Genomic DNA, 27,755 nt, shown 5'->3' on the forward strand with positions numbered 1-27,755 from the left:
ATGCTGGCATTTTCCAAGATTATTTTTATTGAAAAATTCATGTGCTAGGGTAAGCAAGGCCCAGCTGCAGCAGCTGTTCCTTTGGAATTCCCTTTTATATCATGCCTGCATGCACTGTAACACCCAAGTGAGTCTGTGCCCCCCAGGGATTGCGCATCTGGCAGAGCCTATCCTTGAAATCAGCAGCTACAGATGGTGCAGGATTGTGATGAAGACAATATAAATCGACTATAATTCAATTTCTTTTTTTGGAGAGGGAGGCAAGGGCCAAGTTGTGTCAATGGCAGAAAGCTTGGCACAGCTGGAAGTAAAACCATACAGATGAGTTGGTAGACCTAGCATTTGTCTTGGGCAGGGATTGGAGAGGGGCAGTGCAGGATGACACCTGTTTGTTCCACCAAATTGTCAACCTTCCATGTTATGCGGCTTTTGCCTTTTCTCTTGTGAGGTTATGTACTACCAGAACAGCTGCTGTTGATTCACTGGGACTTCCTCGTCAGTGGATCTGAACAAGACTAATATGGGTCACTGTCAGCCACTTGTAAACTTACAGAAGTTTGTAGGTTCAAGGACATGGGTATGGGTGGGCTCCCACATAACCTGAGCCTGCTTGCATTGCCCTGCACACCAGCCAGTGGGGCAGAAGCACTAAGGGTGCTCCAAAACACCTTTTCAACCATAATCCCAATCAAATACTTGCCCAAGTGCCACCCTGCCTTCCTCATTGCCCCTGCATGGGATGAGAAAGCAATCAATGATCCCTGATGCCCAGGCTCTAACCTGCCTGTGCCAAAGACTATGCCCAAATTGTTCTCATAAAAATAAAACAGGAGTTCCTTTGAAGGAGGTTAAATGGGTTTTATTCTTTGAGTTCATGGGGTTTATGTGCCCTGAATTCAACATATTGACTTTACCTGGGGGTGAGGTTTGGGCTGGTCTGACAAATCTTCTGTGGGAGCAGAGTGAGGTAGAGCTAGTGCAATGGTCCTGGGTGGTGCTTCTGTGCCATGGGTTGCAGACTGAGCAACTGGTGCCTCTTCAAATGAGTAGGAATGTGGGATGCCTTTCCTTCTGCTGTGGTCCTGGCCAGAGTACAGACCAGCCTCCTTGCTCCCTCTGTCTAGCAGGAGGCCTCTAATAAAACAAAACCAAAGTCACATGCCACAGATTGTTCAGGGCATGAGGCTTTTTCTGTCTCCAGCACCCAGTAGGTTTAAATCTGGCCCAGTTGGCAGGGCAAATAAGTTTTGGAGCAGGTGGCTGAGAGGCAGGAGGGGACACCATGGTTCTTGGCATGGATGCCAATTTGAGATGACCAGATTTCCAATGTCCCAACTAAGGGACACCTGTGGGATCAGCTGTCTTGGGACTCAGGAGGGGTGCATGGGAGGGGATGGGCAGCCAAAGGGAAGAGGACACGTGGGCGTTGCCTACTCCACACCTCCACTGTCACTCTGTGGATTTAATGGCACATGTCAAAGGTGCATGACCTCCCAGGCCTATTCTCAGGGGCTTGACTGAAAGCCTCAGGGGGGTAGGGCACAGAAAACCAGCATGCAGGAGGTCTTGAGTACGGGCTGGTTCTTGAGTGGCACCTGTATCAAGCCAGCCTGTTGCCAGTGCCCCCAACCCATGTGGCCTGCAGCTTCTACAGCACAAGGAGAAGAATTACTGTGGCTCAGGCTAGAATCCAAAGCCAAGGACAGTCTTGATTTTCAGAGACACATGTTTATCCACAACTCATCAAATGCACTTGCAGTGTGTCAAGAGATGAGCATCTGAGAGAAGATCTGCTTGAACCAGTTGCATTGTATGCCTAAGCCAAACTTCCCATTCCCTCTCTTGGCAATATTCTTTCCTCTTGTACAGGGGGAGAGAGAGAGAGAAGGAGAAGGAGGGAAAATGCCAAACAGCTACAGATAAGTGCTGGCAACCTTTGCTCTTGGTCTTAAAACTTTTCTCCAGCTCTAAGATGCCCACAACAATCTTTGTGCAGACTACAAGTGAGATTGCTCTGTGGACAATGTGAATACCTGTGTGACTGCCAAACAAAGCCGTGTCTCTTTAAATAAGAAGGTAACTTGGAAGAGAGGGGTGTGTTCTCTCTCTCAGCAACTAGCCGGCAGGTTGTATCTGTCTCTGGAGCACCGCCAAAGTGCCTGCCGTACAACCATCCAGCCCTCTCCCAAACTGACATTTCTGCAGGAGCATCTGTCTCCCACTCAGATCGCCTTGTCCTACTGGCAGAACGGGGCGGGGGAAAAAACCAACAAACATTTGCAAAGAAACAGCAAAGGGAGAAAGAGATGGAGCCGCAGGTCTGAGTTTCGGCTGAAAAGGGCGAAAACGCAGGACGATGGGGATGTTCCTGCCTGGGAAGCACGGGCTGCTCCTCAGGCTCTGGAACTCTCTGTTGCGCAGCTTACAGGGCGAAAAGTCCTGGGCCAGGCGCCTGGATGAAATCAACCTGCTGCAGCAGAAAAGGTATGTCTTGGCCTGGCTGTTCCTTTGCCCTACCTTGTTTTACACCACTCAATTTTATTGCATGTCGATCCCCCTCCCCGCCCCCACCAGAGCTCTTCCTGCAACTTGTAAATGGAGAATGGGCTCTGAGCACTCACCGGAGTCCCCGTCTTTCTGCCTTCCAGATAGGCAGCTGTGTCATTTCACATGTGTCCCCCCCCGCTCCTACTCAGTGACGCTGCAAGGCATTCTGGCTGGATCCCTGAGGGAAACGCTGCTCTCAGTTTTCACCTGTTTTCTGCATTTGGCTTCCATGCAAAGAATAACCTCTGCCTCTGGCCAGCAGGGAAGCACTTCTGACTTGCCTGTCTTGCTGTCTCTAGGGCACTTTGTGCCTCCAGAGATTGCAGTGGCAAAAACCACCAGGTACTAAATGAATGTGCCCCTCTTCCTTCAGGTGTCTGCATAACCAGGGCCCCTGAGATAGTCCTGTTTGGGTGGCAGAGCGGGGTAAAAAAACGATAGGGAGCTCTTGCTGCCTCTAAAGGTCTCTGTTCTCACGTGAACAGCACGCCGCTCCTCTTGTGACACAGCACAGTTGTGCCATGTGTGTCAGATCAAGTCCACAGCTGCTGTTCACCCTCTACCAACAAGGCAGTGAGGGACCACTCTCTGAAGGGCCAGCAGATATACTTCCCTTATGTCTGAATCTCTGGAAATGCTGCTCCCATCCCAGCAACCACCCAAACAGTGATCCCTCTGTGTAGCAGGGAAGTGTGGCTGCTATTCCACAGTGCTGGTTTGGCTGAAGGGCTTAGCAGTTGGCACCTGAAGTGTGGCTTGCAGCAAACTCACTCCATCAGGCCCAGTGGCAGGACCAAGTCTTGAGAAATCTGGCTTTCAGAGGAGCCCCTAGTCCCTCCATCCCTCCAGGATGCTCTTTAATCAATCTAATTATCAGTCTTCAAAGACTGGTGACACTAACCTGTGGAAGTGGGGGTGTTCAAGGTGGGCTGGCAGCTTCATCGTCCACACACTGGGAAGTGATAGTGCCTTAGGAGCAGAGACGACGCTCCTACAAGACTGAACACAGAGATGGGGATGCTTCGTAGTGCAGCAGCCATGGTGCACAGTCATCCTAATGCAAGATGAGTGGGGAGGGCTCTAGTCACCATGCTAGGGATTATGGGACATTGTGTTAGCTTCCTAGGTTAGTCACTGCTGGGCACATATATAGCAGACTGGACTTGACTGATCAGTGATCTACTGTGCCATAGCCAGTGTGACACGCACACTGTAATAACATTTAGCACTTCTACAGCAGCTTCCATTGGGGTGTACACAAGTATGTCACACTAATGAATTATGCCTTGGCTTGGTGTCACTATCTGTTTTACAGATGAGCAAACCAAAGCAAAGGGGCTAAATGACATGCCTGAGGTGACACAGGGACAGAGCCAGGATAGCAACCAGAAATCATGCTATTGAAACCTCTCCCCTAACAACTAGATAGAGCTCTCTACTATGGCCCTAATGTACTGTATAGTGAGAATCCCTTCTCAGTGTGTGGGGAGGGGGGAGAGGGAGGGTCAAAAATGACAAAAGCCTGGTGTTAGACTATGTAAGGGGAGAGCATACTAATGAAAATACTCTTACACCCTCTAATAAATCAGTGGGGCACCATCTGCTGGAATACTTTATCCATTTACAGTCATCCTATTTCCAAAAGGGATGTAGCAGAAAATGTGTGGGTTTAGAGATGGGCAATGAGCTTGGTTTAAAGGGAAGCCAAAATGGAGGTATGAAGTGAGACTTGGCAAGACTGGAAATGTAGAGTTTGGTAGGGAACTGAATCAACAGGGAGGCAGGACTTGTTTAGAGAATAATGAATTAGCTGGAGCAAGTAAATAAGATGCTCCTACGCAGCCCTTCTCTTTGTACAAGAACAAGAAGATCCCCAGTGAATGTGGAAAGCAGTACATTTAGAACTGACAAAAGGAAATGTTTCTTACATGATATATAATTATAAACAGGTGAAACTCATTGCCACAGGGGCTGGCAGAAATCAAGATTCAGAAAAAAAGGTTAGAACATACCTAGTTACACTAGGTACAGCATTACAGTAGGTAGAGCAAAATGATGTGAGAGGTATAAACCCTTGTGCCATGAAGCATGAGCCCACTGCAAAACTGGCTGAATCTGAATGAGACCCCCCACTATGGGCTCGTTACATAAGGGGCTTCCAAAGCACCTAGTATCGGCCACAGAATACAGAGCTAGGGTCACTACCGGGTTGAAAATGTATGGGTATTCCTGTCCTCTCATAGCATCATCTGGCAAGAAGGATATAATAACTGTGTTCATTGTATTTTGAGAAAGGAGGCATAAGACCTGCCTCAGAGTCTTGTGAGCCTGAGTTCTAACCCTGTGGCGAGGCCCACTCCTTTCTGCATATCTGGAACAGCAATGCTTCCCTCCTTGGGATACTGAAAAATATTAATGGGTTAATATTGGTAAAAAGTTTTGAATAAATAGAAAGTGTTGAGTTTTGTTCAGATTGTAAATCTCAGATTGTAAATCTCAGGTGTATTTATGAATAGAATTGTAGGAAAGTAGGGCTGGAAAGCACCTCGGGGGGTCATCACAGCAGGATCATCCCCGTCTAAACCATCCGACGCAAGTATTTCTTTGATGCCCTGCCCCCTCCCTTCCAGCTGTATTGTTTCCTCTGTTGCTATAGCTAAACATATTTTTGTTCTACATTTTTCACATAGTATACACACTCTCATCTAAGTACAGCCAGGTGCCATCAGTGAGGTGTATGCGGCTCATGTTGTGTCAACTCTGATTGGTGTTTTAAAAATCAGAAAGGTGCCTCAGTGCCTAGGAGAAATTGGAATTTCATGACGACCTGGCTGGCACATTCTTCTAGATGATAATATAGATTGCTAGCTGTGGAATGCTGTACAGTGCACTCTGGTTTCCAGTAACATTGATAGGGTATTAGTCCCGCAGTTATATGATTGCAAGTGTTGTATTTTTAACAGAGGCTTTTTCTAGCACCTTTTATCAAAAGTTTTATTGTATAACACAAACAGCCCAGAGCCATTGCAGTTTTATGGCCTGAATTCCAACCTCAATGGTGCTGTTTAACCCCGCTGACCTTACTGAAGTTGCCTGGATGAAAATCAAGGTAGGGCTTGGCTCACTGGTTCAGATTCACTCCTGGCATAACTCTATCAGACCTGTGCAAATGAATTGATTTATTTTTTCCAATTTGGTAGCTGCCAAAAAAAAAAAAAGGGAAAAGAAAGACAAAAAGACTAAATTTGGAATTTTTTTCCCCTGAATAATGTTCAGTGAATTGAAATTAACTTTAAAAGAAAATTTGTCTCAAGTCAAACAAAACATATTTGTTCAACCCAAAATGAATTGCTTAGATTGGGCACTTTTTTAATTGAAGAAAGGAGTAGTTTCACAAGGCCAGGGAAGAAAAGCTCTTCCTCCCTTTCAGCTTGTATTCTAAAATGAGGATCATTCCCTGGGATGTGGGAAAGCCAGATTCATGAAGCCCACTTTCTTCTGGATTCAGAGTAGGGACTAGAAGGCCTTCTTCTCCCATGCAGTGGAGTAATCAAGCCATCCAGCTATAAATTATTCCAAAGTCAGGGCCTATCATTTGTTTCTGTTAAAGCATTTTCAATCCATATAAGTAGTTACATGTTATTTAAGTAGAAAAACAAGAGAAAGTGTTAAAAAGAAAGGATATCTCTGTGGCTCAGTGGTTAGATACTTTCCCAGGAGGTTGAAAGAAAGAGATTCAAATATCTCAGTGAAAGAAGGGGCGGACTGTGCCTACAACCAACACGACAGGTGTGGCTACTAGATACAAAAGTAGTAACATCCCCTTCCTTCCAGGCTAGTAGAATGAATGGCACCTAATGCCTAATTTACTTGTGAACCTAGGCCAAAAAGCAAAACATTTTGCTTTAATATTTCCAAAGATTTTTCCCCCATTTTCTTTGGCATAAATGGTGTGTTGAATTTGATCCAAATTCATGGAGTTTCAGGTCAACCAAAGCAACTATTGCAGAGACTAAGGTATTCAGCAATTGAATTTGCACTGCCCCAAAGGTCCCTGGGCTATCACCAGAGCTAAACTAGGCTCTCTGGTCATGATTTTTAGTTGTGTTGAGTGCTTGTGGTTGCTAAAGATTTCCAGTAAATTTGAACCAGGGCTGCCAACTGACCCTAAATTTACATGCCATAAAAAAAAACCACGCTGAAAGTGCCCGTCTGTAAATTCCATAAGAAAACAGTTCCTTCCAGAAATCACGAAATAAAAACAGCTCAGCAAAATCAGCTCCATAAAAGCAGGGAGCTCATCGAAACTCCACGGGTGGAAACCAAGCTGGACACGCAGAGAACAGCAATGCCACCTGGTGTCTGAGCAGGAGTGCAGCACCCAGGAGGTAATTTCTCAGAGCTTTGTGACTTCTTCCCCAACCCCCAGCTATTGCTCATGCTGATGCTGCTCCTGGAGCTGCCTTCTGTCTGCCTGTAAAAATGCTGGGTGGCAGGTAGGCAAACGATAGTTGTTCTTTGGGGATTTGTGTTGGGACAGGGGAACGGGTCTGGCAGGAGTAAGGTGGAGGGTGGTACATTGCAGGGGTTGCATGGTGTGGGTTGTAGTCAGGGGCACCAAGGTGTGGGGGTAAGTATGGGACCCCTGGGGTGAGGGCAGCAAGGATCAAACCAATGCAAGTAGGGTTATCAACCCAAGACCATTTTTTTTTACTGATAATCTCCAAACTTTTATTATGGTTTGAACCCACTCTTTGTCCAATATTTAGCAGAAAATTTACATTTACATTATGTAAAACATATGTCAGTAGAAAAGTTTGGTCATCAGTAAAAACTTGGCAGCTTGTAAGGGAAAAAATGTCTTGGGTTGGCACCCCTGATTTGAAGGTACTCAGCCAAATTGCAAATCATCAGGCTTCAGGAGTTAGTAGAACAATAATCTGATGGAATCGTGTAGAGAAACTCATTTGCCAGGCCTTTCCTAGTAAGAACTGGCCACAACTTCCCACCAGTATTGCCCTGGAAGAAACACCCTACTCTAAACTGAAGGTATGTTGAGATCTTTATGCCACATTGATTCCTCCTGTGTCCTTAATAAAACTGGCTTTTGTTTTCTTGTGATATTCAATTACCATAAGCTATTTTGTTCTTTGAGTTGTGTTTTTCTTAGAAAGGATAATCTGATCTGATTTATCTGCTGGATCTCAAATACATTTGCTGGTGTTTAATTATTAGTATATCACTATAGAGGTGTTTATAAAACCCTGTCCGGCAGGGCAAAAATCTGACCCTAATGCCTCATACAGTTCATTGTCCTGCAATGCAAGTTTTCACTCTACAGCACATTTTTTCAAATTTTTCAGTGGTTAATAGTAAGATCTGCTAGGTTGTAGAAGAGGAATGGTGGAACAGTCTATCTCCTGAGTCCTTTTAAATCAGACCAGATAAAACCAGAGAATAGACTGTCAGTCCAGCTGTACTGTATTTTTAAGAAATAATCTCAAATGGGTTATGTTAGGAAAGAACAAGATGTGCCTTGATGGGAACTTTCCATCTCTAATTTTTATGACCACAATAATGCTCTTTTGTGCTTTTTTGGTAATATTCCTTTTAACGCTTTTTTTTCCCCTTAAAGTTTTTTTCAAGCATCAGAGTGGCATCGATAAACAAAGATTGCAGGGGTTTTAAAACAGGTTTGTCATTCATTACTAGCATCTCCCATTTGGGGGGACTTCTGCTGGGGGACAGACAAGCAGTTGTAAGGTTCTGCATATTTCAGAGAAGCACCCCAAAGTTCAAATATTTGGCTTAGCCGTCTTGGGTCTGTACACCAGACTCAAAATTTCACAAGGGAACAACCTTTCCCTCAAGACAACCAGTGATGTTTAGCAATCCCAGCATGGCACTTCAAGACAGGAGACCAGAACTGTACTTTCACTGTCAGTGGCTGAGGGTAAAACCTTCAGCCAGTCTTTTCACATCCCCAGGCATCAAGCATCTCCATTGCTGTGAGAGCAATAATGACAGGAACTGCCTTTTCTAAACTGTTTTTGAAATCCTCTGGTGAAAAGAGCAATGTCAGGTTGAAATGTATCCCTGCCAGCTTTGAGTCAAGCTAGAAACACCGGGGTGATAGTTTACAGTGGGCTGGTACTTCAACATCTAGGCCTGGTCCATGAATAAACATTACACCAATTGAATTTATTTGTTCCCTGCATTGGATTCTATTAAATGGGTGCAGTTGCTATGTGAAGAGAAATCTTTACTGTCCCAGTTGCAATCGGGAAGTCTGGATGCAGACAGGATGAAAATAAAGAAATAATGTGGGAATGGTACAGACACTGACAGTGTCCTTGAAAATTAAATGGCACTGCAGTCTACTCCACGGAGACTTGAAAGAAAGGGAAGGTAGGTATTGTTTAATAATAAAAATGATCCAGCCTTCAAAATACAAATTGACAGGGGTGCAGGGACACAGTAAAAGAGAAACAATATTGGGTGCCAAGGAGAGGGCTCTATCCTGACATTAAATAATCCATTAAGAGTGGAATTTGTGTGGGCTTAACCAGCGATTAGTAGTATCAACATTTCAGAGACAGATTTCGAGCAGCAGTCGTATCGTTGTGATTCCTGTGGTCTATTTCCAGCTGTCATGAAGTGACTTCATTGGCTTGGGGGTCTCTCTCAGACCTGGACTCAGTTTATGCACCTGTGAACTGGAGGCAATGTGGTTTTTCTACCTTATATGGGTATGAGGAAGCCTGCTAAGCCTTTAAGACTTGCAGATAAAGGGTGCTGTATAAGGACAGACTATTCGTCTCTACAGGTTTTTCCTCCCAGTGCTGTATCCTGATTTAGGTATCACTGGGTGCATCTGCACATGCACTTTAATATGCAGGAAACTATTTTACTGTGCATTAAAGCATTGCGTGAAAAACAGTGCAACTACGTTAAAGCGCAGTAAAATATGCCACTGCACATTAAGAGTCATGGAAAAAACATGTGCTTTTACTACTGCACATTAGGACAGCCTTATGCACATTTATTTAGTACCTCACTTTAGAGGTACTATATTTAATGCACATTGCGAAAAACACATTAATGCATGTGTAGATGTTAATCCCACATTCAATTGTTTCACTGCTTCGTACAGTGAAAGACTCCTCCCCTGTGTTACCTGGGGCAAGACCCTTAGCTTCTCTGTGTTGTGGAGATAATGGCCTTTCCCTGTCTCTCAGGGATGCTGTAAGGATACCCAGGTAGCGTGATACCCAGAAAAGCATCTAACATAATTTACTTTAGCTCGTTTTACGTAGGGGCCTGCTTCATTTCCCTGTTTGGCTATTGAACAGTTGAATATAACCTGTTTTCAAATGCCCTTTCCTTTTATTCAGGACATTGAGCAAAGTTCTTTTTTCCAATTTCACCCTATTTCTTTAATAAATTTCCACCCCCCACCCCTTAGTTGACCCAAGCTAGTCCAAGAGGCTTCAATATTGTTTGGCACATCCTGGCCAGACAGGAAACATACTACAACTGCTCTCACACAAAACAGAAGCAAGTGTATTTGCCATATAAACTCAGATTAGTGAACTTTTAGTCCAGCATATTGTCTCCACCAGCAGTCTGTTATATAAGATCCAGAGATAAGGGCAAGAAATCTCATCATAGATAGCTGTGAAATAACCTAGTCCCTGAGTCAGTATCTTCCTCCCTGTGGCAGGGACACTGCTGTGAGACAAAACTCACCTCCGACGCTGGAGCAGAGGGAAAAGTGGCAGTCACAGAACACTGCTGAAGATCAAAGGTGCTGCGGCGGGAATGCATCACTGGCATCAGGTGTAGCAGGAAAAACAGCAGCTGCAAAGCGCCATCGAGGACCAAAAGCATTCCCCCCCCGCCCCAATGTGGGCATACTTTCTAGACATGTGCTGATGATGATTCACCGGCTGGCCCTCCGAGACAGGGATAAAATCCTCACTGGCCAAAGTCCAGGAAGGACTGGAAGTGAGGCCTCGTGACAGCCTAGAGCAGCGAGAAGTGAATGGATGCCCTGGCAGGGGTGAGTGGTGGCAACCCCAATAATTGGGGTGCCCAGCTAAGGCTGGCTTGGAGAAGCCAAGATACGTATCTCTCATGAAGCCATGAATTTCAGATGATGCCAATAGAGACTGGGACAGTGGTGAGCCTACGGAGAGAGGAAAGGCAGAAGAATATTAAAATCTGCAAGTAACCCCTGGGGAGGGACTGATCCCTGAAGGAAGGCACCCCAGGGTACACACGGAGATAAGTCAGGCTGACATGAGGCCTTGACAAGGATGGTAAACCATTCAAAGTGGGACTGAAATTAAACAGGGGCTAATGCCCAGCCATGGCTGATTAACTACAAGTTAGCCTCAGCTGAGACCTAACATCATCTCTGGTTGGCATAAGGGGAGTGTTGCAGAGCACTCAGGTGCCCTGCGCCTGAAAGCAGAAATGGCTGGGAGAGACCCCTAGTGGTGGGAAGGGGGAGGATCAGCTGCCAGTCACCAGGGCTGTGCAGGTGCTGGTTGCTAGGGCAACCAGTGAAACCAGCTGACAGGAAGGGGCAGGGCTTAGCCCTTCTTAAGCCTAGGCAGGAGGCCAAGAGGGCAGTTCCCCTCCAGTGTCTGAGGGAGGAGAAACTCGGCTAGTACAGATGGAGGGGAGAACTCTGATGGTGGGAACATCCCCTGGTTGCTGCTGGGGTTGGGGTTCTCTCTCTCTGGTGGGGATTGAATCTTGTTTGACCGGATGGTCTAGCTTTTATGTTGTAGCCCAGGGGCTTTGTGTTCTTGTGTTTACTGTTTTGACCGGAGGACCGGGTGAGGCTATTAGGGGTTGGAGGAAACCTCATAGGATTTCCAACGTAGTGTGGGGCCTCTGGTGCCAGAGAGGGCGCAGCATTTGGGGGGGGGGGGCATCGACCCCAGCCCCAGAGCGAGAGGGGGCAGTGAGGAGCCCCAGAGCGAGAGGGGGCAATGAGGAGTCCCAGAGCAAGAGGGGGGGGGGCAGTGAGGAGCCCCAAAAGTAAAGGAGAGGGCCAAGGCATAACAGGGCCCAGGTCAGACCATGTCAGTACCATCTGCGAGGCTTGGGCTGCAGTGTAGAGGAGGAGAAGGAGCCACAGGTAGTGCCCCCTGGCACCGGGGTGCATAAAATGGGCAGCCTCCTGCTTATTACATCGAGCAATTAATCAATTAAGATCAAGGCATGGCAGATGAGTAAGCAGGCGGTTGGCCCATAACAGGAGGGCGGAGTCACTCTTAGAAAGGCTCTGATAGCAATACTCCTGTCACAGGGAGGTATAGGAGAGGCAGAGCCCCAAGACAAAGACCTGTGTGCGAGATCAAAGGGAACCAGGAGAGGCAGGCACTGGTTGGCATATGTCCTTACACAGTGGGCACATATACATGTGTCACTATGGCAACGTTGTTACTGTGCCATCATTTAATACTTCCTTTTGGAAGTACTAGAAGACAGTGCAGTAACATCCCATGTTGCACTATGTGCACCAGGCACAGTTATTTTTAAGCACTATGTCGCCATAGTGCATTGCTACAGCAACATAGCATTACATGTAGATGTGCCCAGCGAGATGATATACCTGAAATGTAATTCTGTATATTTTCTTTCGAGTATAACAGAATCTTATTTTTTTCCTCATTCGAATTTAGTGTTTACCCGTACTGATATCTTGAATCCTGCTGAGTCCAACGTCAGCAAAAATTCATATGCATCTATAAATATAAGGGTACTTTGAGGACAGAGCTGGGAACTGTGACTAATCATTAAAAGACACTGTATAGCTAAGTTTTGTAAAGCAAGGTCCTATAGCCTTGTAATACCTTCCTGAAGGAAGAAGGTGGAGAAAATGTTGGAGAACTTACTCCTTTGCATAGGGATGATATCTTCAACATGTCACAGCAGGGTGTTTGGGCTACACTGATATTACTGACTGCAGAAGACTGGGTCTGTGTAAATTGGTGCAGAGGTTTTAGGCCCAAAACTAAGACACCATAAATCGTTAGATATCTCTTTGTCAGAACTGAAAGTCTGTTTGCAGGAGAGAGGGAGTTTCGCTCTCTTGCTCCTCTTAATGCATATGTACGAATGCTGTTTGGAACGAGGATTTCAAACAGTTCTAACTATTAATATGCTGTTGGTGTTGCTCAAGTACAATAGAGCTTTCCAGTGGATGAAAACCAATAGCTGGTGTTTTGGACTGCTAGTAAAAAGAAAGGGCCTTTAAAGTATATGGTATATTAACACACCATTACAAGGTTATATTACAAGGCTGGTGGAATAACATGTGTACAAGGGCAGATCCAGGGGGGCACACTCACACCCCTTTTGATTTTTACTCCACCCAGTGTTTAAAACCAGCTACTAGGGAGGGACAGCACCATTTCTATTCAGACACTGTTGAGAGAGTCATTTGACGTCATGGCTCATCATTTCCAAGATTCCTTCTAACCTCTTTGTTCCACATGTGTGAATGACCTTCTCTCCTTTTTATAGCCTTTGGTTCCATTTTAATGGTTGGAGATGTTTCCTTTGGCATCTGTAACCCAATAAATGGTGGGTGCTAGGGAGGATATTGAACAGGGGATAGATCACTCTAGAGGCATCCAATTCAATGCTCTCCCTGTTTAGCATGCAGAGACAGGCTACTGCACTAGATGGACCATTGGTCTGACCCAGTACAGCACTTCTTATGTTCCCTAATCAAGCTATCCTTTCTACGGCAATTCTGCTGTCTGCTAGCTGTTCCTGGCAATGTAGTTTCTATTCTCAGGTGTGGAAATAACTTTTAGTGAAGCAGTGGATGCACTGTCAAGATGCTCAAGAAGGCTACATTCTGTTTTCTGAATCCAAAAAAGAGATGCCCATTTAATTCTAATGACTACAGGACTAACAAAACCACATCTTTTGATTATTTTTGTCTACATATACAAAATATATAATATATATATTATATATCATACTTAATATATGATATACATAATATATGATATAGTAAATCAATGCACATTCCAATATCGTTTTCTCTTTTGTTTTGATTGTAAACTGAATAATATAGCCCTGGGCCCCTAGTATAATAGTTTCATAGTTTCATAGTTAGTAGGGTCGGAAGGGGCCTGAGCAGCTAACCAAGTCCAACCCCCTGCCACGGCAGGAAAGAGTCTAGGGTCAAATGACCCCAGTGAGGTGTTCATCCAGCCTCCTCTTAAAGACCCCCAGGGTAGGAGCCAGCACCACTTCTCTTGGAAGCTGGTTCCAGATCCTAGCTGCCCTGACTGTGAAGTAGTGCCTCCTGATATCTAGTCTGAATCTACCCTCTGCCAGCTTGTGACCATTATTTCTAGTCACTCCTGGCGGTGCTCAGGGGAACAGTGACTCCCCCAATGCCTGCTGGTCCCCTCTGACTAGTTTGTAAATCGTCACTAGATCCCCTTCAGCCTTCTCCTGTGGAGGCTGAACAGGTTCAGGTCCCGTAGCTCCTCCTGATAGGGCCTGCCCTGCTGCCCTCTGATCATGCAAGTGGCGCTCCTCTGGACCCTCTCCATGCTGTCCACATCACTCCTGAAGTGTGGCGCCCAGAACTGGACGCAGTACTCCAGCTGCGGCCTGACCAGTGCCGCACAGAGGGGGAGGATCACCTCCTTGGACCTGCTCGAGATGCATCTGTGGATGCATGACAAGGTGTGGTTGGCCTTCCTGACTGCATCCCCACACTGCCGGCCCATGTTCATCTTGGCATTAATGATGACTCCAAGATCCTTTTCTGCCTCGGCACTGACAAGATGGGAGTTCCCCAGCCTGTAGGCATGGTGCTGGTTGTTCCTCCCCAGGTGCATCACCTTGCACGTGTCGGTGTTGAAATCCATCCTGTTCTCATCGACCCACCCCTGTAACCTCTCTAGGTCCGACTGTAGCCTATTCCTCCCTTCTAGAGTGCCCAAATCCCCCCACTTCGTAGTGTCGTCTGCAAATTTGAACAGGGTGCTTTTTACCCTCTCGTAATAGTAATACTTCTAATTTATTTTTACCTGCAGAAAAAACTGTAGTGTTACATATGGTGATACGGCCCACTAATTGCACCCCACACTTCAAAATCCTAGATCTCCTCATGCATGTGTGGAATAATCTCTTTGCTTATGCAGCATGGTCAGCACTTTATTACCTGTCTTGAGATTGCTCCCAATGTTTCTGAAAGTTACATGTCCTAGTGCCATGTGAATGTGTTAAGAATCCCAGCTTTCATTTGGCAACAAAAGAAAAGCTTGAGAGTGTGATCCTTAAGCATAGAAGACAAAGAAAATAAGCTGTTACTTGTTATTTGCAAGTCAAGCTCATGATTCTTAGTGTTTTGCTCATAAGTTGTGAACACTTAAGGCTGGGAGCACTGTTCACAGTATAGTTCTGATGAAACACGTATAAGCCTTCTAAAATGGCAGTGCAAGGCCTTAGCGAGTCTGCCTGGCAGGCTTCTTTATTATAAAAGGGTCAATAAGGTGAACTGAGAGTTCATATACACTGGGAATTTGACTACAAGAGTAACTGCAGGATAAACTATTCTGCAGTAGATATTCCAGACTAGCTCTTTGTATAGAAATTATGTTCCAGAATAAAAGTCTCATTATTTTGGAATAATCAGTGCACATCCAAGAAAGAGCTTTATTTTACAATAACATCACTTTTATTTTGGGAAAGAATGTCTGCTTGGGTTATAGTGGAAAATCTAGTGCAGAATAGATTAATCTGCAATACCTGCTCCAGACACTCTCTCCCTTTTGTGGAGGGCACTGTACTCTGGTATGCTCACTGTTTTGCCAGCTGAATTACAACAACTTGTCCAGAGAGAAGGGTAGAAATCCAGTTAGAAAGGACTAGCACTGGAGGGAATTGTGCAAGCTGGGCATTCACAGTTGCGTTGAAATGAGCACAAGGGATTGGGAAAAGTGAGAATTTGGGCAAACTACACTAGCACTGAAACTCTTGTTCTGTTGGTGAAATAGGTCCTGGCAAGGAATCCACAGGGACTTTGCAGGATCACTTCAAAGACAGATGTTCTTCTGTTGTAACCAACATCCATGCTATACAGTGTCTTGTGGTCCCTTTTATGAAATTAGCTGGTGAGATTGCAGCTCTAAAAGCCTTAAGTAAGTACCTTCCCATCTCTCTAGACTGACAGAATGGCTATAGGTAGCACTCTGCTATTGTGCTGTTCTTACCTGGTATCAATTCTGCACCTCCTTGTGGTGGCTCCCAAAGACCACATGGTTTTCTAAAGTTCTACTCTCTGCAGAGGAAATTTAACAATAGGAATTGCAGTCCAGATTTCTGCTTTCCTGGTTATTGTTTGTTTGTTGAAATCAAACAGGACATCTCTGTATAGTTTTGATCCCTTCCAGCCCTCCCCCATGATGGTGCCAGTGCAACCTGTTCTGCCACTATTGCTGAACTGCTGGCCAAAATGGCTGAGTAGCAGTAGTCTACACTGATCGAAGAGCTGTGTTCTTTCTCTAAACAGCAGTGAAGAGATGCCTGCTGTGCTCCAGGTTCAAGGCATGCTGCTGTGTGAAGCAGCAGCTACCAAGCTGGCACCCACCAATCTTGGCAGAAGTATCAGAAGACAGTCACCACATTTGTTTAACTTGATCCCCACGGCTCATCTGTCTGTGGTGGGGGGTACAGAAGAGATAACAGTAGCACTGAGTGAAATGGAGCACAGCAGCTAGGTTTCTTTTCCCTTCTGCAGCCAAACAAGTAGTGTTGGAGCAGAGATGTTACTAGTAAGGTCTGTGCCCTGGGCAGCAGGTAGAGGAACAGACCCTCTCTCATCCTGCTACCGCAGCTTCCCACCTGCAGCTCACTCCTGCAGCCAAGGTTGCAGCCGCAGTACAGGAGGTACATTAACTCCCTGGCTGCCTGCCATGCTGAACCTTCCCCTACAGCAGTGGCATCTCCCATGTGGCATGAGGCTGACAAGGGCTTGGAGCTGATGAAATCACTAGGGACATGAGCCCCCAACTGCCCCACTGGCACAGTGGACCTCTGTCCCCAAGTGGTGCTGATTCCATTTGCTAGTGGCAAGGGGCAACCCTGGATTCAGTGGTACAGTGGGCAGCACCCCCTTTCCATTAGCACCAAGGGCTCATGCTAAGGTTGCCCACCCTTAGTTACACTACTGGGCTAGAATACAGGCAGCTTGCCCTTCCACCCATTGGAGCAGCTGGAGCATCAATAGGAGTGAAAGCTTGATGAAAAGAGGAACACTGTAGAGTTTACATGGTGCTTTTCATCTGAGCTCTCAAAGTGTTGCAATGGAGGTTGAGCATCATTATCCCGAGGGGAACATGAGACACAAAGTCAGCTTAAAGCTATGCAGTGCTACAGTTGGTTCAGGTATCCTAATTGCAAATTGAGTACACTGTGGTAAGTGTCAAAACACTGTTTGGACACTTACTGAGAGCAGCACGGGGAGGCTAATGGAGATGTGTAATTCAGTGTGGCCCATCGTGGCCTGTTCCATGCTCCTTGATTATCTGCAAACCGCACTGACCCAGAGGAGGGATTCCTCCACTGAGGAGACATAATGGCACTGATCAGAGGAAGAAATGTAGAGCAACAAGATCAGTAAAAATAGGGTGGCCTCTCTGTGGACATGCTGGAGATAAAGCAGATACTGGATGATGCTTGTTCACAACAGCTGGTTTGAACCATGCCTACAACTTCATGCCATCCCAAGTAAGATCACAAAATGTTTTGGGGCAGGATCCAGGTGTCTCTAGTATATTTATTACGTACCTCCTTAACCCAGTACAGGTATAAAACATGTCAGTTGTGAACCCACTGCCCTGCATGGAGTGCTATAATGCAGGAGGTGGTGCCAGAGACAAAGAACAAATCAACAAACACCCACCAATCTGCTGTTTTATCGTGCTGGGATCAGTTTGTTCTGACTCTGAGTCACAGATATAAAAGTGAAAGGTGGGAATTGTTCCAGAGGAAATTTTAAACTGCATTCTCTTATGCCCACAGCTTTCCTAACAGATGATGACCTGAACATGCATTTGAACCATTTTAATGAAAACATTCACAAACCTGTTCTGAACTGATCAAGAGAGTAGTGGCACACATTTTCTACTGCATCCCCTAGTCCTGAATGTAGGAGTCAGGCATGCTCACCAGAGCAAAGAGCAGTAACATTATTTCCTAGGAGGTACAGTTTAGCAGAGGATGGAGAACCAGGAGTTCCTGGATTCTGACTCCACCAATTCTCTTATTCTGTATATTCCCCTGTGGCATGTTGCTCCATCTCTTCCTCCCTTGGTTACCCTCTCTTGTGATGTTAGCTTTTTCAGGACTGATTAATGTCTGTTCAGATCTTTGAATCTGCAGAGTTCTGTAGAAGAGAGTCATATCATTGGTCAGTATTATAGTTATTATACTATAATATTAGTATATACAGTATTATATTATAATATTGACCAACGATATGACCCTCTGAGATTCTTCTTATAATCTTGCACCTGATCTTGTGAGACCTCAAAAGTTCAGCAGCCTGGATCTGGGCTAGCATTTGGCTTGCATAACCACTGGGAATTCCAGATGCCCCCACCACAAGCCAAAGAGCTGTGATCCAACATTTTGCAAATATCAGACCATAGGAGACTAAACAAGAGGGGAGACTTCATCTGCCTCCAAAAGGATAATAGGTAGGAATCAAAACCAAATGAAAACAAAGTAAGATAATCCAAGGAAACCCAATTGAACATGCATGAATCCTTGTTAATCTGAAATCTGTTTATATGCATGTAGTGAAATCCAGGCTTAAGAAAAACAGTTTCTCTTGGACCTCCAGGCTAACTACAGGCAGTCAAAAAGCCCAAGGCTAAATTAATTCAGTCTGTGCAGGATAGTCTAAGATGCACAGATTAAACTGAGAAACAACTGTATAGACATTCACTTTCGATTCAGGAAATGCAGCCACATGCCTGCAGTGGCTCAGGCCAGAATCCAGGGGGTGATAGAGCATGGCATGTAGCCGACATGGGTTGTGTGTTTGCTTCCTCTTCCTGCTGCCCCTCAGGTCTCTGGGATTTGCAGTCCAGAATTACAGCAGCACGACTCTGCAGAGTTGTTCATCACTTCATCTTCCTGCTTCCAGTTGCCTCGGGGGGAGGGGGCGAGGGGCGATTTGGAGTCCACAGTCACAACCAGCAGTAAGTTTTTAGCAGGGCGGGGCAGGGCAGCTCTGTACTTGGGGGAAGGGAACTTTAACCCTCCACCCTGGCCCCAGACCCCAGTCAGGGTTTGCCAGGGGAAGGGAGCAGTCCTTGCCTCCCCACCCCCTACCCTTCTCTGCTGGAGCAGAGAGCACAGCCCAGCCCAGGGCTGTAAAGCATGTTGGGAAGCTGGAGAACTGTGATTTAACTTGAAACGGGAAGGGGTCTGGTACAGAAGTTTCATAACTGATTTGGATCAAACCAATTTAAGTCTGATATTCATGCAGGTTTATCTTAAACCAATTTCAGTCATTTTGAAACCATTTTATGTGCAATGAACTTCTTCTCTATTAGAGGTTTAAACCAGTTTCTGATTACTTAAACTGGTTTATGTGTAACTTCTGTCCCTAGCTTCAGTGGCTGGGTACTGGTTTGATAAAAATCCTTTAAGCCCAGTGGAAGTGGAATGTGACAGTGTTCATATGCACAACAGTGGCATGAATAATTTGAGAGATCTGTGAATACTGCACGTGAACTAGATTACATGTAAGGTAAACTGAGCAGTCAGTGGAACAGATTGGTCAGGAGTTCTGGAGGTTGATGTCACATCTGTTCTGCCAGTGGAAGGAGACATTTGTTAGTGCCTGTGGCAAAACTTCTGAAGAAAAGAGAAGACAAAGGCTCATAACCTGATTGTTAGAGTAGATGCTATGCTGTTGGTACATACAACAAGGTTCCCTCCAAGCTGCACACGTGCATGGCCGTGCACGCTTTAAAATCACGCCGTGCACAAACTTATTAATGCTGTGGATCTGCCCAGAGAGGCGCAGCATAAAAGTGAATCTCACAGCATAAAAGTGACAGTAGAAGGTGGAAGCACTGGGCTGGCATGGGGCACTCACTGGAGGTAAGATCAGGCAGTGGCTCCTCCCTGAGGCCATGTGTCTCCTTCCCAGCCCTGATGCCATGTGTCTCCTCACTCCCAGAAACATGGTTAAGTGGGGCTGGGGACTGGCACAGGTTCTGCTGGCACTGGGAAATGACTCCACTCCCCAGCCTTGATGCCACATGCTTCCTCGCTCCCAGAGGTGAGGCAGGGGGTAGGGCCAGGAAATTGCTCCACTCCTGGAGGCAATGCAGGGGCAGAGGCTGGATCAGGGGGCTGGTGCAGGCTCTGCAAGTTCTAGTAAACTGCTGTGCTCCCCAGCCCCAACTCCATGTACCTCCTTGCTCCTGGAGGCAAGGCAGGGGCTGGGGCCAGGAAACTGCTCTGCTCCCGGAGGTGATGCAGGGGCTAGGGCTGGGGCTGGGGGCTGGCGTGGGCTCTGCCATCACTGGGAAACTCCCCAGCCCCGATGTCATGTGCTTCCTTGCTCCTGGAGGTGGGGGCTGGAGGTGGCACCAGTTTTTTAGCCATTTAGTGGCTTGTCTTTATGGTCACTAGTTTATGCATTAAACAGAAAAAGAAGGTGCAAATGGTGTTATTTTGATTAGAAGAATCCTAAGCTGTGTAATCTTGACTTTGGGGGTGCTAGTTATAGCTGTGTCTAAGGGCATAGGCAGAAAAAATGCTGTGGGGCAGACCGAAGTGGAGAGCACCGAAAGGGGGAAGCAGAACTGAAGTGGCATGCTCACAAACCACTACATCTTAGAGGGAACATTGGCATACAGCAACACTACTGGTCACAGCTTTTCATGAAGAAGGGAAGGATCCCTGTCTTGGTGACACAGGCATGCAGCTATTCCCTTGGGTTAGAGCAAGAGCCAAAAGCTGTGTGTGAGAATAGCCTGAGCTGTCAGGAGGGGCAGGGGATGGGATACAGAGCCATCTTATAGAAGGCACCAATCTCAGTCTGCCTCCAAGCAGAAGGTAGTCAAGACCAGCTGGTTCTGAGCAACAGCAAATTCTAGGACAATATATCTGGTAAGGTTGGAGGATGAGGCAAAGAGGAAGTGGATGGCTTAGGGAGGCCAGAAACAGAACCTTTTCTCTGTAGGGAACTGATTCCATTATGGCCTGGTCTTGGGGATTGGTGAGTCAGATCTCCAATGATGAGGCTGCATATTAGGACCACTGACATGATTTCATACAGAACTGCACAGGTAAGAGAAGGTTTGAGGAATGTCTTGCACAGAGAACAGCAGCCCTGTGAGAGAATGGAGAAATGACTGCAGGTGAGTCAAAAGCTGTGCAGTGGATGTGAAGCTAAAAGTTTTGATTTTGTGGAACAGACCTAGATTTTAGCAGGAAAAGGAGCTGTAGATATAGGTCAGGGACAAATATTCAAAAAGCCTGAGCCTGAATTGATTCAATTTTTGCAGGTTAGTCTAACCTGTCTGGGCTAAATGGTTTGTAACCATGCAGACATCCCCTCTGGACTGAAGAAATGCCGGCACAGGTGTGCAGTGGCTCAGGCTAGAAGCCAGCCCTCCTTTTCCTTCCACAGTACTGAGCTGAGGGGTGGCGTGGCCAGGCAGCAGCCCAGCAAGAAGTTGATAATATAGCATTTATCACCCCTAACTCAGAGTTTATCAGCTCATTAAGAAAACAACAGCCTCTCTCCATTAGTTCAAGCTCTTCTTAAACAGCTTTTCCAAGGAAGGAATGGAGGGACATTACCAGCTACCTGTTGATTAGCTCCAAAAAGCCCTAAGCCGACACAGTCCTGTCTGCCTTTGTCCTGTCTCCCACAGCATGGACAGTAGCCAGTATGTGGCAGAGGGGAGGAAGTAATCCCTGCTTGAGCAGGGAGCGGTGAGGGGGAGGGGGAGAGCAAGAGGAAGCCAGGCAGACCCTGCTGTACCTGCAGTCTCTGCCAGAGCTGCAGCCAGAGAGCAGAGGGGAGGGGCCAACTTAGCTCTTCGGAGCAGAGAACCCTGCCCAGCCCAGAGAGCGTGCTGAGATGCTGGGGTTTCTGATTTAACTTAAACCAGGAAGGGGCCTGGGACAGTCATTGCATAAACCGGTTTGACTCAAATCAGTTAAGTCTGATACTACATTCAACCAGGTTTATCTCAAACTGGTTTCAGCCATTTTCAAACCGGTTGATGTGCACTGAACTTCTGTTCTGTTACAGGTTTACTCTAGTTTCTGATCACTTAAACTGGTGTATGTGTAATGTCTGTCCCTAGCCATTGAGCAGCCTGAAGCTCATAGGCAGGGAGCAAATAACCTTCATTAGACACTAGCTGGAGCATCCAGGAGGGCGTCTCACAAACAACACAAGGTACAAGTGCCAAGACAATAGATGCAGTACAAACATTACCTCATCTTGTTGCAACCAAGATTGAACCAATGAACCAGTGAAGAATGTGGAGGGAAGAACACTTTTGATTGATTGCATATCAGTGCTAGAAGAGTAAAAAACAGGAAGAAGTGGAAATTCCCATGGATGAAAAGAAATCTCTTGTAACTGGCATTATTGACCAGTCACAAGGCTAGGTAAATGCCATTTGGCCATGTAAAGTTAATAGCATTTGGCCTTAGAGTGCCATTTCTTCAGTTTATTGAAAAGAAGAGTGAGAGGTGACCTGTTTGCAGTGAATAAGTAAATGCTAAGTAGCAAAGGTCTGTCTAGTTTAATAAAGAAAATCTTAACCAAAGCCAGTGGCTGGAAGCTGAGGTCAGGACAATTTGAATTGGAAAGGAGGCAGAACTTTTTAACAACGATAGCAATAAACTGTGAAAGCAAATTACCATGGGAAGCAGTGGCGATGTGTAGGGGATACACAGGGTTGCATGTGCACCTCCTGAGAGTGCTGGTGCATCCCCTGACTGGCCGTGCTTGCCGCTCAGGCAATGGGCAGGGGGCTCAGGTGGGAACTCTGGTGTCCCCCCTGCAAGTGCTGGCTGGGGAGTGGGAGCACCATGGCCGCTTCGCAATCAGCTGCAAGGTGACCCCTCCTCCAGTCAGTGATATTGGTTGTGGGGGGATCCCCCCGCCTCTGGTCGCATGCCTCCCCTGACTTAGGTGGCACCAGATGCCCATGATGGGAAGTTGGTTTTCAAATCAAGGCTTTCTGGAAGACAAGTTTTAGCTAGGCACAATTTGTTGGATTGAGCGTGCAGGAAACTAGATTAAACTGGCAATACACAGACCCTTACATGGTGATTTGATGGTGTCTTTTGTCTTGAAACTCAAGTTTTGGAAACCTTTTTCTTAACTCCTTAGCCTAGGCCAGGACTGAAGGAGATCTTCATAGCCGTAGGCAGCACTGGGCATGTTAGTGAACCTGAGAGAGGAACATGGTCTGTGTCTAGCAGCCTCAATGAATAAATTCTAGTGTACACTGCCCCCCTCCCATACTGTTGTTGTGGTGCACTCTTCCCTTCCCCCCTGCTCCTGTCCTAGCCGCATTCTTTTTGACTATTAGTTTCCTATCCAATGGGCTGTTTGTGGGTGTGGCAATGTTGGCTTATTAATTATAGGCTTTGAGTTGTTTTGCTCTAGTAATTATTTTTCTGGATTTCCTGGGCGGAAGGTCACACACTCTGGTATGCATGCATATGCATCCCCTCTGACTATTGCCAACCCCAAGCATTCAGAAATTTTGGATTGATTTACTAGAATATTAATGTTTTTTTTTCCATTGGTAAGACTTTCTTTGTCAAAAATCTTAAACTTTCCACAGAAGTGTTTGAATTTTAACACAGTTTCTGAAATTAATTCTTTCTGAAATTTGTGTTTTAAGGGACATTCAAAAATCAGTGTTTTGTTCTGATTCCAAACAAACCCAATTTATGAAATTGCAAAGTTGAAATTCCAGTTTAGGCAGCAATCTCATCATGAAATAAGTCCAAAAATAACCACAAGACTTTAAAGATAACATGGCTGGGATTCTCTTTTTGTTTGCTTTTTGGTGCCTTAGGGGTTATGTTTCACATTGTCAGGCTTTCCACAGAAACTTGCTTTCTTAAAATATGACAGATGAAATTCTTCCCTGTGTGTGTCCCAGCCAGGGTTGGAGCTTTAAGATAAAAGCACCAAATACCGTGAGACTCACAGTTAAACTGCAGGAGCTGGCAGCCCTGCTCAGTTTGTCCTCCGGAGACCTTCTCCCTGCCTGATTTTTCATAGATAGAGATTCTTATATTCCTGTCCAGTGGGAAGCATTTTTATTTTCAAATTGACCCACAAATAGGAAGCACCCAGGTCTTCAGGGATGAAAGGCTTTGCCCCAGTGAGGGCTGGTCTCTCTATATTTGTCAGGCTGATTGCTGAGTTTTGTTTCCTTGTTTTGGGGTAGTTAGTCATTTGTTTTCCCATACACAGAGAGCAAAACATCCACTTTAGCTCTAGATTTAGATGAGATCGAGATTAACAGAGAACATAACAAAAGACAAAAACAGAATCCCCATGGGACAGCATTCTTGGTGTGTAGATGCATTTATGCTGTATTCCCTTTACTGCAGCTCATCTTGAAGTATCTCAATTATCTTTAAACTATGGTAAGCTTGAGGATTGATAGCAGCTTAGCTCTGGCACTACAGAGCTCATTGTGAACTGCAGGCCCAAGTAATTTATTTGGCTTCTCGAGGCAGAGGGAGTTGCAGCCCATGATGAGCTACACGTTGCTGTACCTACACTGGTAGCAGTACAGCTGCCTTGGATATGTCTACACAAGCTGCAGTCACAGCAGTGGCTGCATGCAGACATAGCCCATGCTTAACACACAATCACTCAGATTGCAAAATAGCTGTATCTGCAGTCAGGCAGAGTTCTTAGGTTAAAGATGCAGCACACAGAAAACAAAGGCAGCATAGTTTCATGGTTCATGCAGGCTATGCAGCTGGGCTGTGTTTCATTTTGTTTCCCAGACAAGTTGAGGACGGCAGATTTTGCATGCTTCATTGAACACGGGCAAAGGGAGACTGTAGGCTTGTGTGGTCAGGTTATCCCAGTCTCCCTATCACATCACCTAAGAGAGGATTCAGAGCAGAGCTGTGGGATATGGGGACATGAAGACAGGAAGGAAAACAAATTCCTGGCTGGAGACAATGGAGGGATGCTGAGGGTCAAGAAGTTCTGCTCGGGGAAGGAGGTGCTGCTCGGGATCCAGTGCAGCAGGAAAAAGCAGAGAGAAAGCACCAGCTTGTACAGAACTGCAGTTGCACTCAAACCACTTTAACCCTGCCCTGGAGAAGTGCCTCGAGAAAATCAGAAATTCATACCGCCTTAGTCATCCATAGCAAGGAACTTAGTCAGTCACCCCTGAAATGAGGGCCTCACTGTTAAGTCATGTACAGTGGATCAACTTTGGGGCCTTGTTAATAACCTACATGGTAAGGAGAAAAGACCTTGTAACATTTCTGGTTAGATAAACGGCACACGGAAAGCAATTGTTTCCTGCATTTTAAGAAGGCACAGTACTGCACAGTACTGGCAGCACTTTGCACCTGACAGAATGGCATCCAGAAGCCAGTTCTCTATGTGTCACCGAACATGCCTCCCACTACATCTCAGTAGGAAAAGTCTGCCCTGAGCATGAAAGCAGAGCCCTTACCCAGAGAGAGAAAAGGCCCACAGTTAGTAGTAGAGACACGTGATATCCAGTATCAAATAAATGATCAAAGCCATGTTCCACTGTGAACATATTTCATTCTATATATGCCCCAGATGGAAAGATGGTGCAGGCTGCCATTACCACTGGGTGCGGGGTAAGATAGCTTGGATATCGAGTTTGAACAAGAGCACCATTTCAATCCAGTTTTCCCTGGCTTTCTAACATTTGCTTGCTTTGGAACTGCAGTGTTTGGGAAAGACAAAATGTATTCAGACTGCCAGCAAGTGGCTCTTTTGCCTTGAGTATCACCTTGATGGAGTTTTTTTTTGTTTGCTTTTGGGGGGGGGAGGGGAGTGGTATTCATATATTTGAGAGTGAAGAAGAATTCAGGAATAAAATGAACATCAGCCACATTGGGGTTAGAACATGGCCTCTGCTTAGAGGCATACAGCAGTCAGTCATTTCAGAGTGTAAGCAAGGCTACCCAATACAGCAGGGGTGTCAAAAATAGTTTGGGCAGCTGGCATCAAGAGAGGCCAGGGATTTTGGGGTGGGGCCCACTGCTGAAATCCAGGCTATGTGTCCCCTATTGGGGGTATCAGGGTGCCAGTGATAGTTGCATTAACTGCTGTGCTCATCCTGCTATGTCTGGATCCACCCCACCAAGAGCTCTGTGGACCAAAAATGTCCCAGTGGACCAGGTGAGTTTAATACCCCTGCAATATAGAAGGGAATCACAATGGGCTTTGTTTTGTATGGTGCTTCTTTCTGTGGTGAAACATTTAGATTCCCAGCAGCAAAGAAAAAGGCAATCATTTCCCTAGAAATTTCGGTGCATGGTGTAACAGCTAAACATGCATCACCTCGAGCTAAAATCCACCCCCGGTGAAACCAGTGTAAAGGTACTAATGCATGGCATAGGAGGATTCCTGCACATCAGATGGGATTGTTCATTTAATCAGGATTTTCCAAATACAATATCCTCTTTTATTAAAAATAAATACATTAAAAATAATCTTGGCTTTGTTTCTGCAGGATACAGTAATGTTTATATTAGAAGTCTCTGAGAACTATAATTAACTGGCCAACATGCGTCATCATTTCTTAGACTGAATCAAGGTTGCTCAGCTATATGTCATAGGCCCTATACTACTACAACTAAAGGTGATTCTCGTTCAAGAGGTTGGGCCAGCAGGTTTTTTGTACAGGAGACTCTGAACTCCAGCTCCCCTTTTAGCACAGTGATTATATGGTTATGGAATTGCCCAGGGAGTAGAAGATGCAGGTTCTGACACCTGTTATCCAGAAAGGGTTTCAGTCCAAATCTGCTTCCCAACCAAATGCTCCAAGCATCAACCTTGTTGAGCATTATCTGAATACTCTCTAGCCTTTTTTTAAAGGTGATCTGGTGGGACAAGTGATATGGGAGAAGGAGAACAATGAGGCAAAGGGATCATGGCTCTTTGAGATAGGTTTGACCTTGGAAAAGGGGAGATCCTCAGTTCCTGGACTCCAGGGATCTCCAAAAGTTTCTAGTCATGTTTTGTTTTTTTGGTTTTTTTCCCTTTTGGCTACCATTCTGTGGACTATCAGGCACAACCAGGACATAAGCAGTCAGGGCTTGATACTAAAGGGTCACAACCCAGGGAATCAGGAACAGGCAAGATCAGATAAACAAGGATCCCCACTAGAGTCAGGGTATCAAAAGCATACAAGTCAAGAAGCCACGGTCTGTAAGAGAGTAAGACAAAGGTGGTCACCCTCTATAGAACCAGAAGGAAAGGGAAGCATACCGGGATCACTAACCAGGGGCTCAGAGCAGGAGGTTATATCCATACAAGGCTGGAACATGGACAATTATCAAGCTAAGCCATAAGTCAGGAGCTGGCTGGCTATCAAGAGAGTGGGGGTCTGTATTGGAGTCTGGAGCACAAGAAGTCAAGAAGGCAGCAAAGCAGTTTGGAGCACAGCAGGCCTAGGTGTCAGCGGTGGGGACAGCTCTGTCATGGGGGGCACGTTGAGCACCTGTAGATGTTGCCGGCAGCATTGGTGGCAGGGACGGCCCTGTCGGGGGGGGGGGGCACACGTCCCCCCATGTCCACCCTACCAGCTTCCTATGGATCCAGGTCAGAGTCTGGAGTCAGGCGGCAGGAACCAGGAACAAGGGAAGCTTGTACACATGATGATATGACCATGTACATGTGCCATAAAAATGTTGAAAAATCACCATTTGTCCAGCGTAATGGCATAATGCCATATATACATACAAAATGCTTTTTCTGTCAATTTTTTTTGAGTGTGGCAACTTATACCACTTCCTGTGTATTTTAGTTTTATTGTGGCAAATTGTTCTATGAAATTTAGTTTTATTGTGGCAAATCCGTCATTTGTACAGGTCACAAAAGAGGAAGCCAGAAAGCCAACAAGCAAGCTCCAATCCACGTATCC

At 45.8% G+C, this 27,755-nt stretch overlaps 1 protein-coding gene across 1 annotated transcript in view; it reads left to right on the forward strand.

The window, feature by feature from the left end:
* The first annotated feature begins 2,127 nt into the window (after window positions 1-2,127).
* Window positions 2,128-27,755, forward strand: part of LOC109318994 (transient receptor potential cation channel subfamily V member 6-like) — a 66,290-nt gene continuing 40,662 nt past the window's right edge. Inside the window, exon 1 of the mRNA XM_019548513.1 lies at window positions 2,128-2,484. Coding sequence (XP_019404058.1) covers window positions 2,357-2,484 — 128 coding nt within the window. The 5' untranslated portion in view covers window positions 2,128-2,356. The remainder of the gene's footprint in view (window positions 2,485-27,755) is intronic.

The sequence above is a fragment of the Crocodylus porosus genome, unplaced genomic scaffold (assembly GCF_001723895.1).
Source record: "Crocodylus porosus isolate Cpor-Errol unplaced genomic scaffold, CroPor_comp1, whole genome shotgun sequence".
NCBI lineage: Eukaryota > Metazoa > Chordata > Crocodylia > Crocodylidae > Crocodylus > Crocodylus porosus.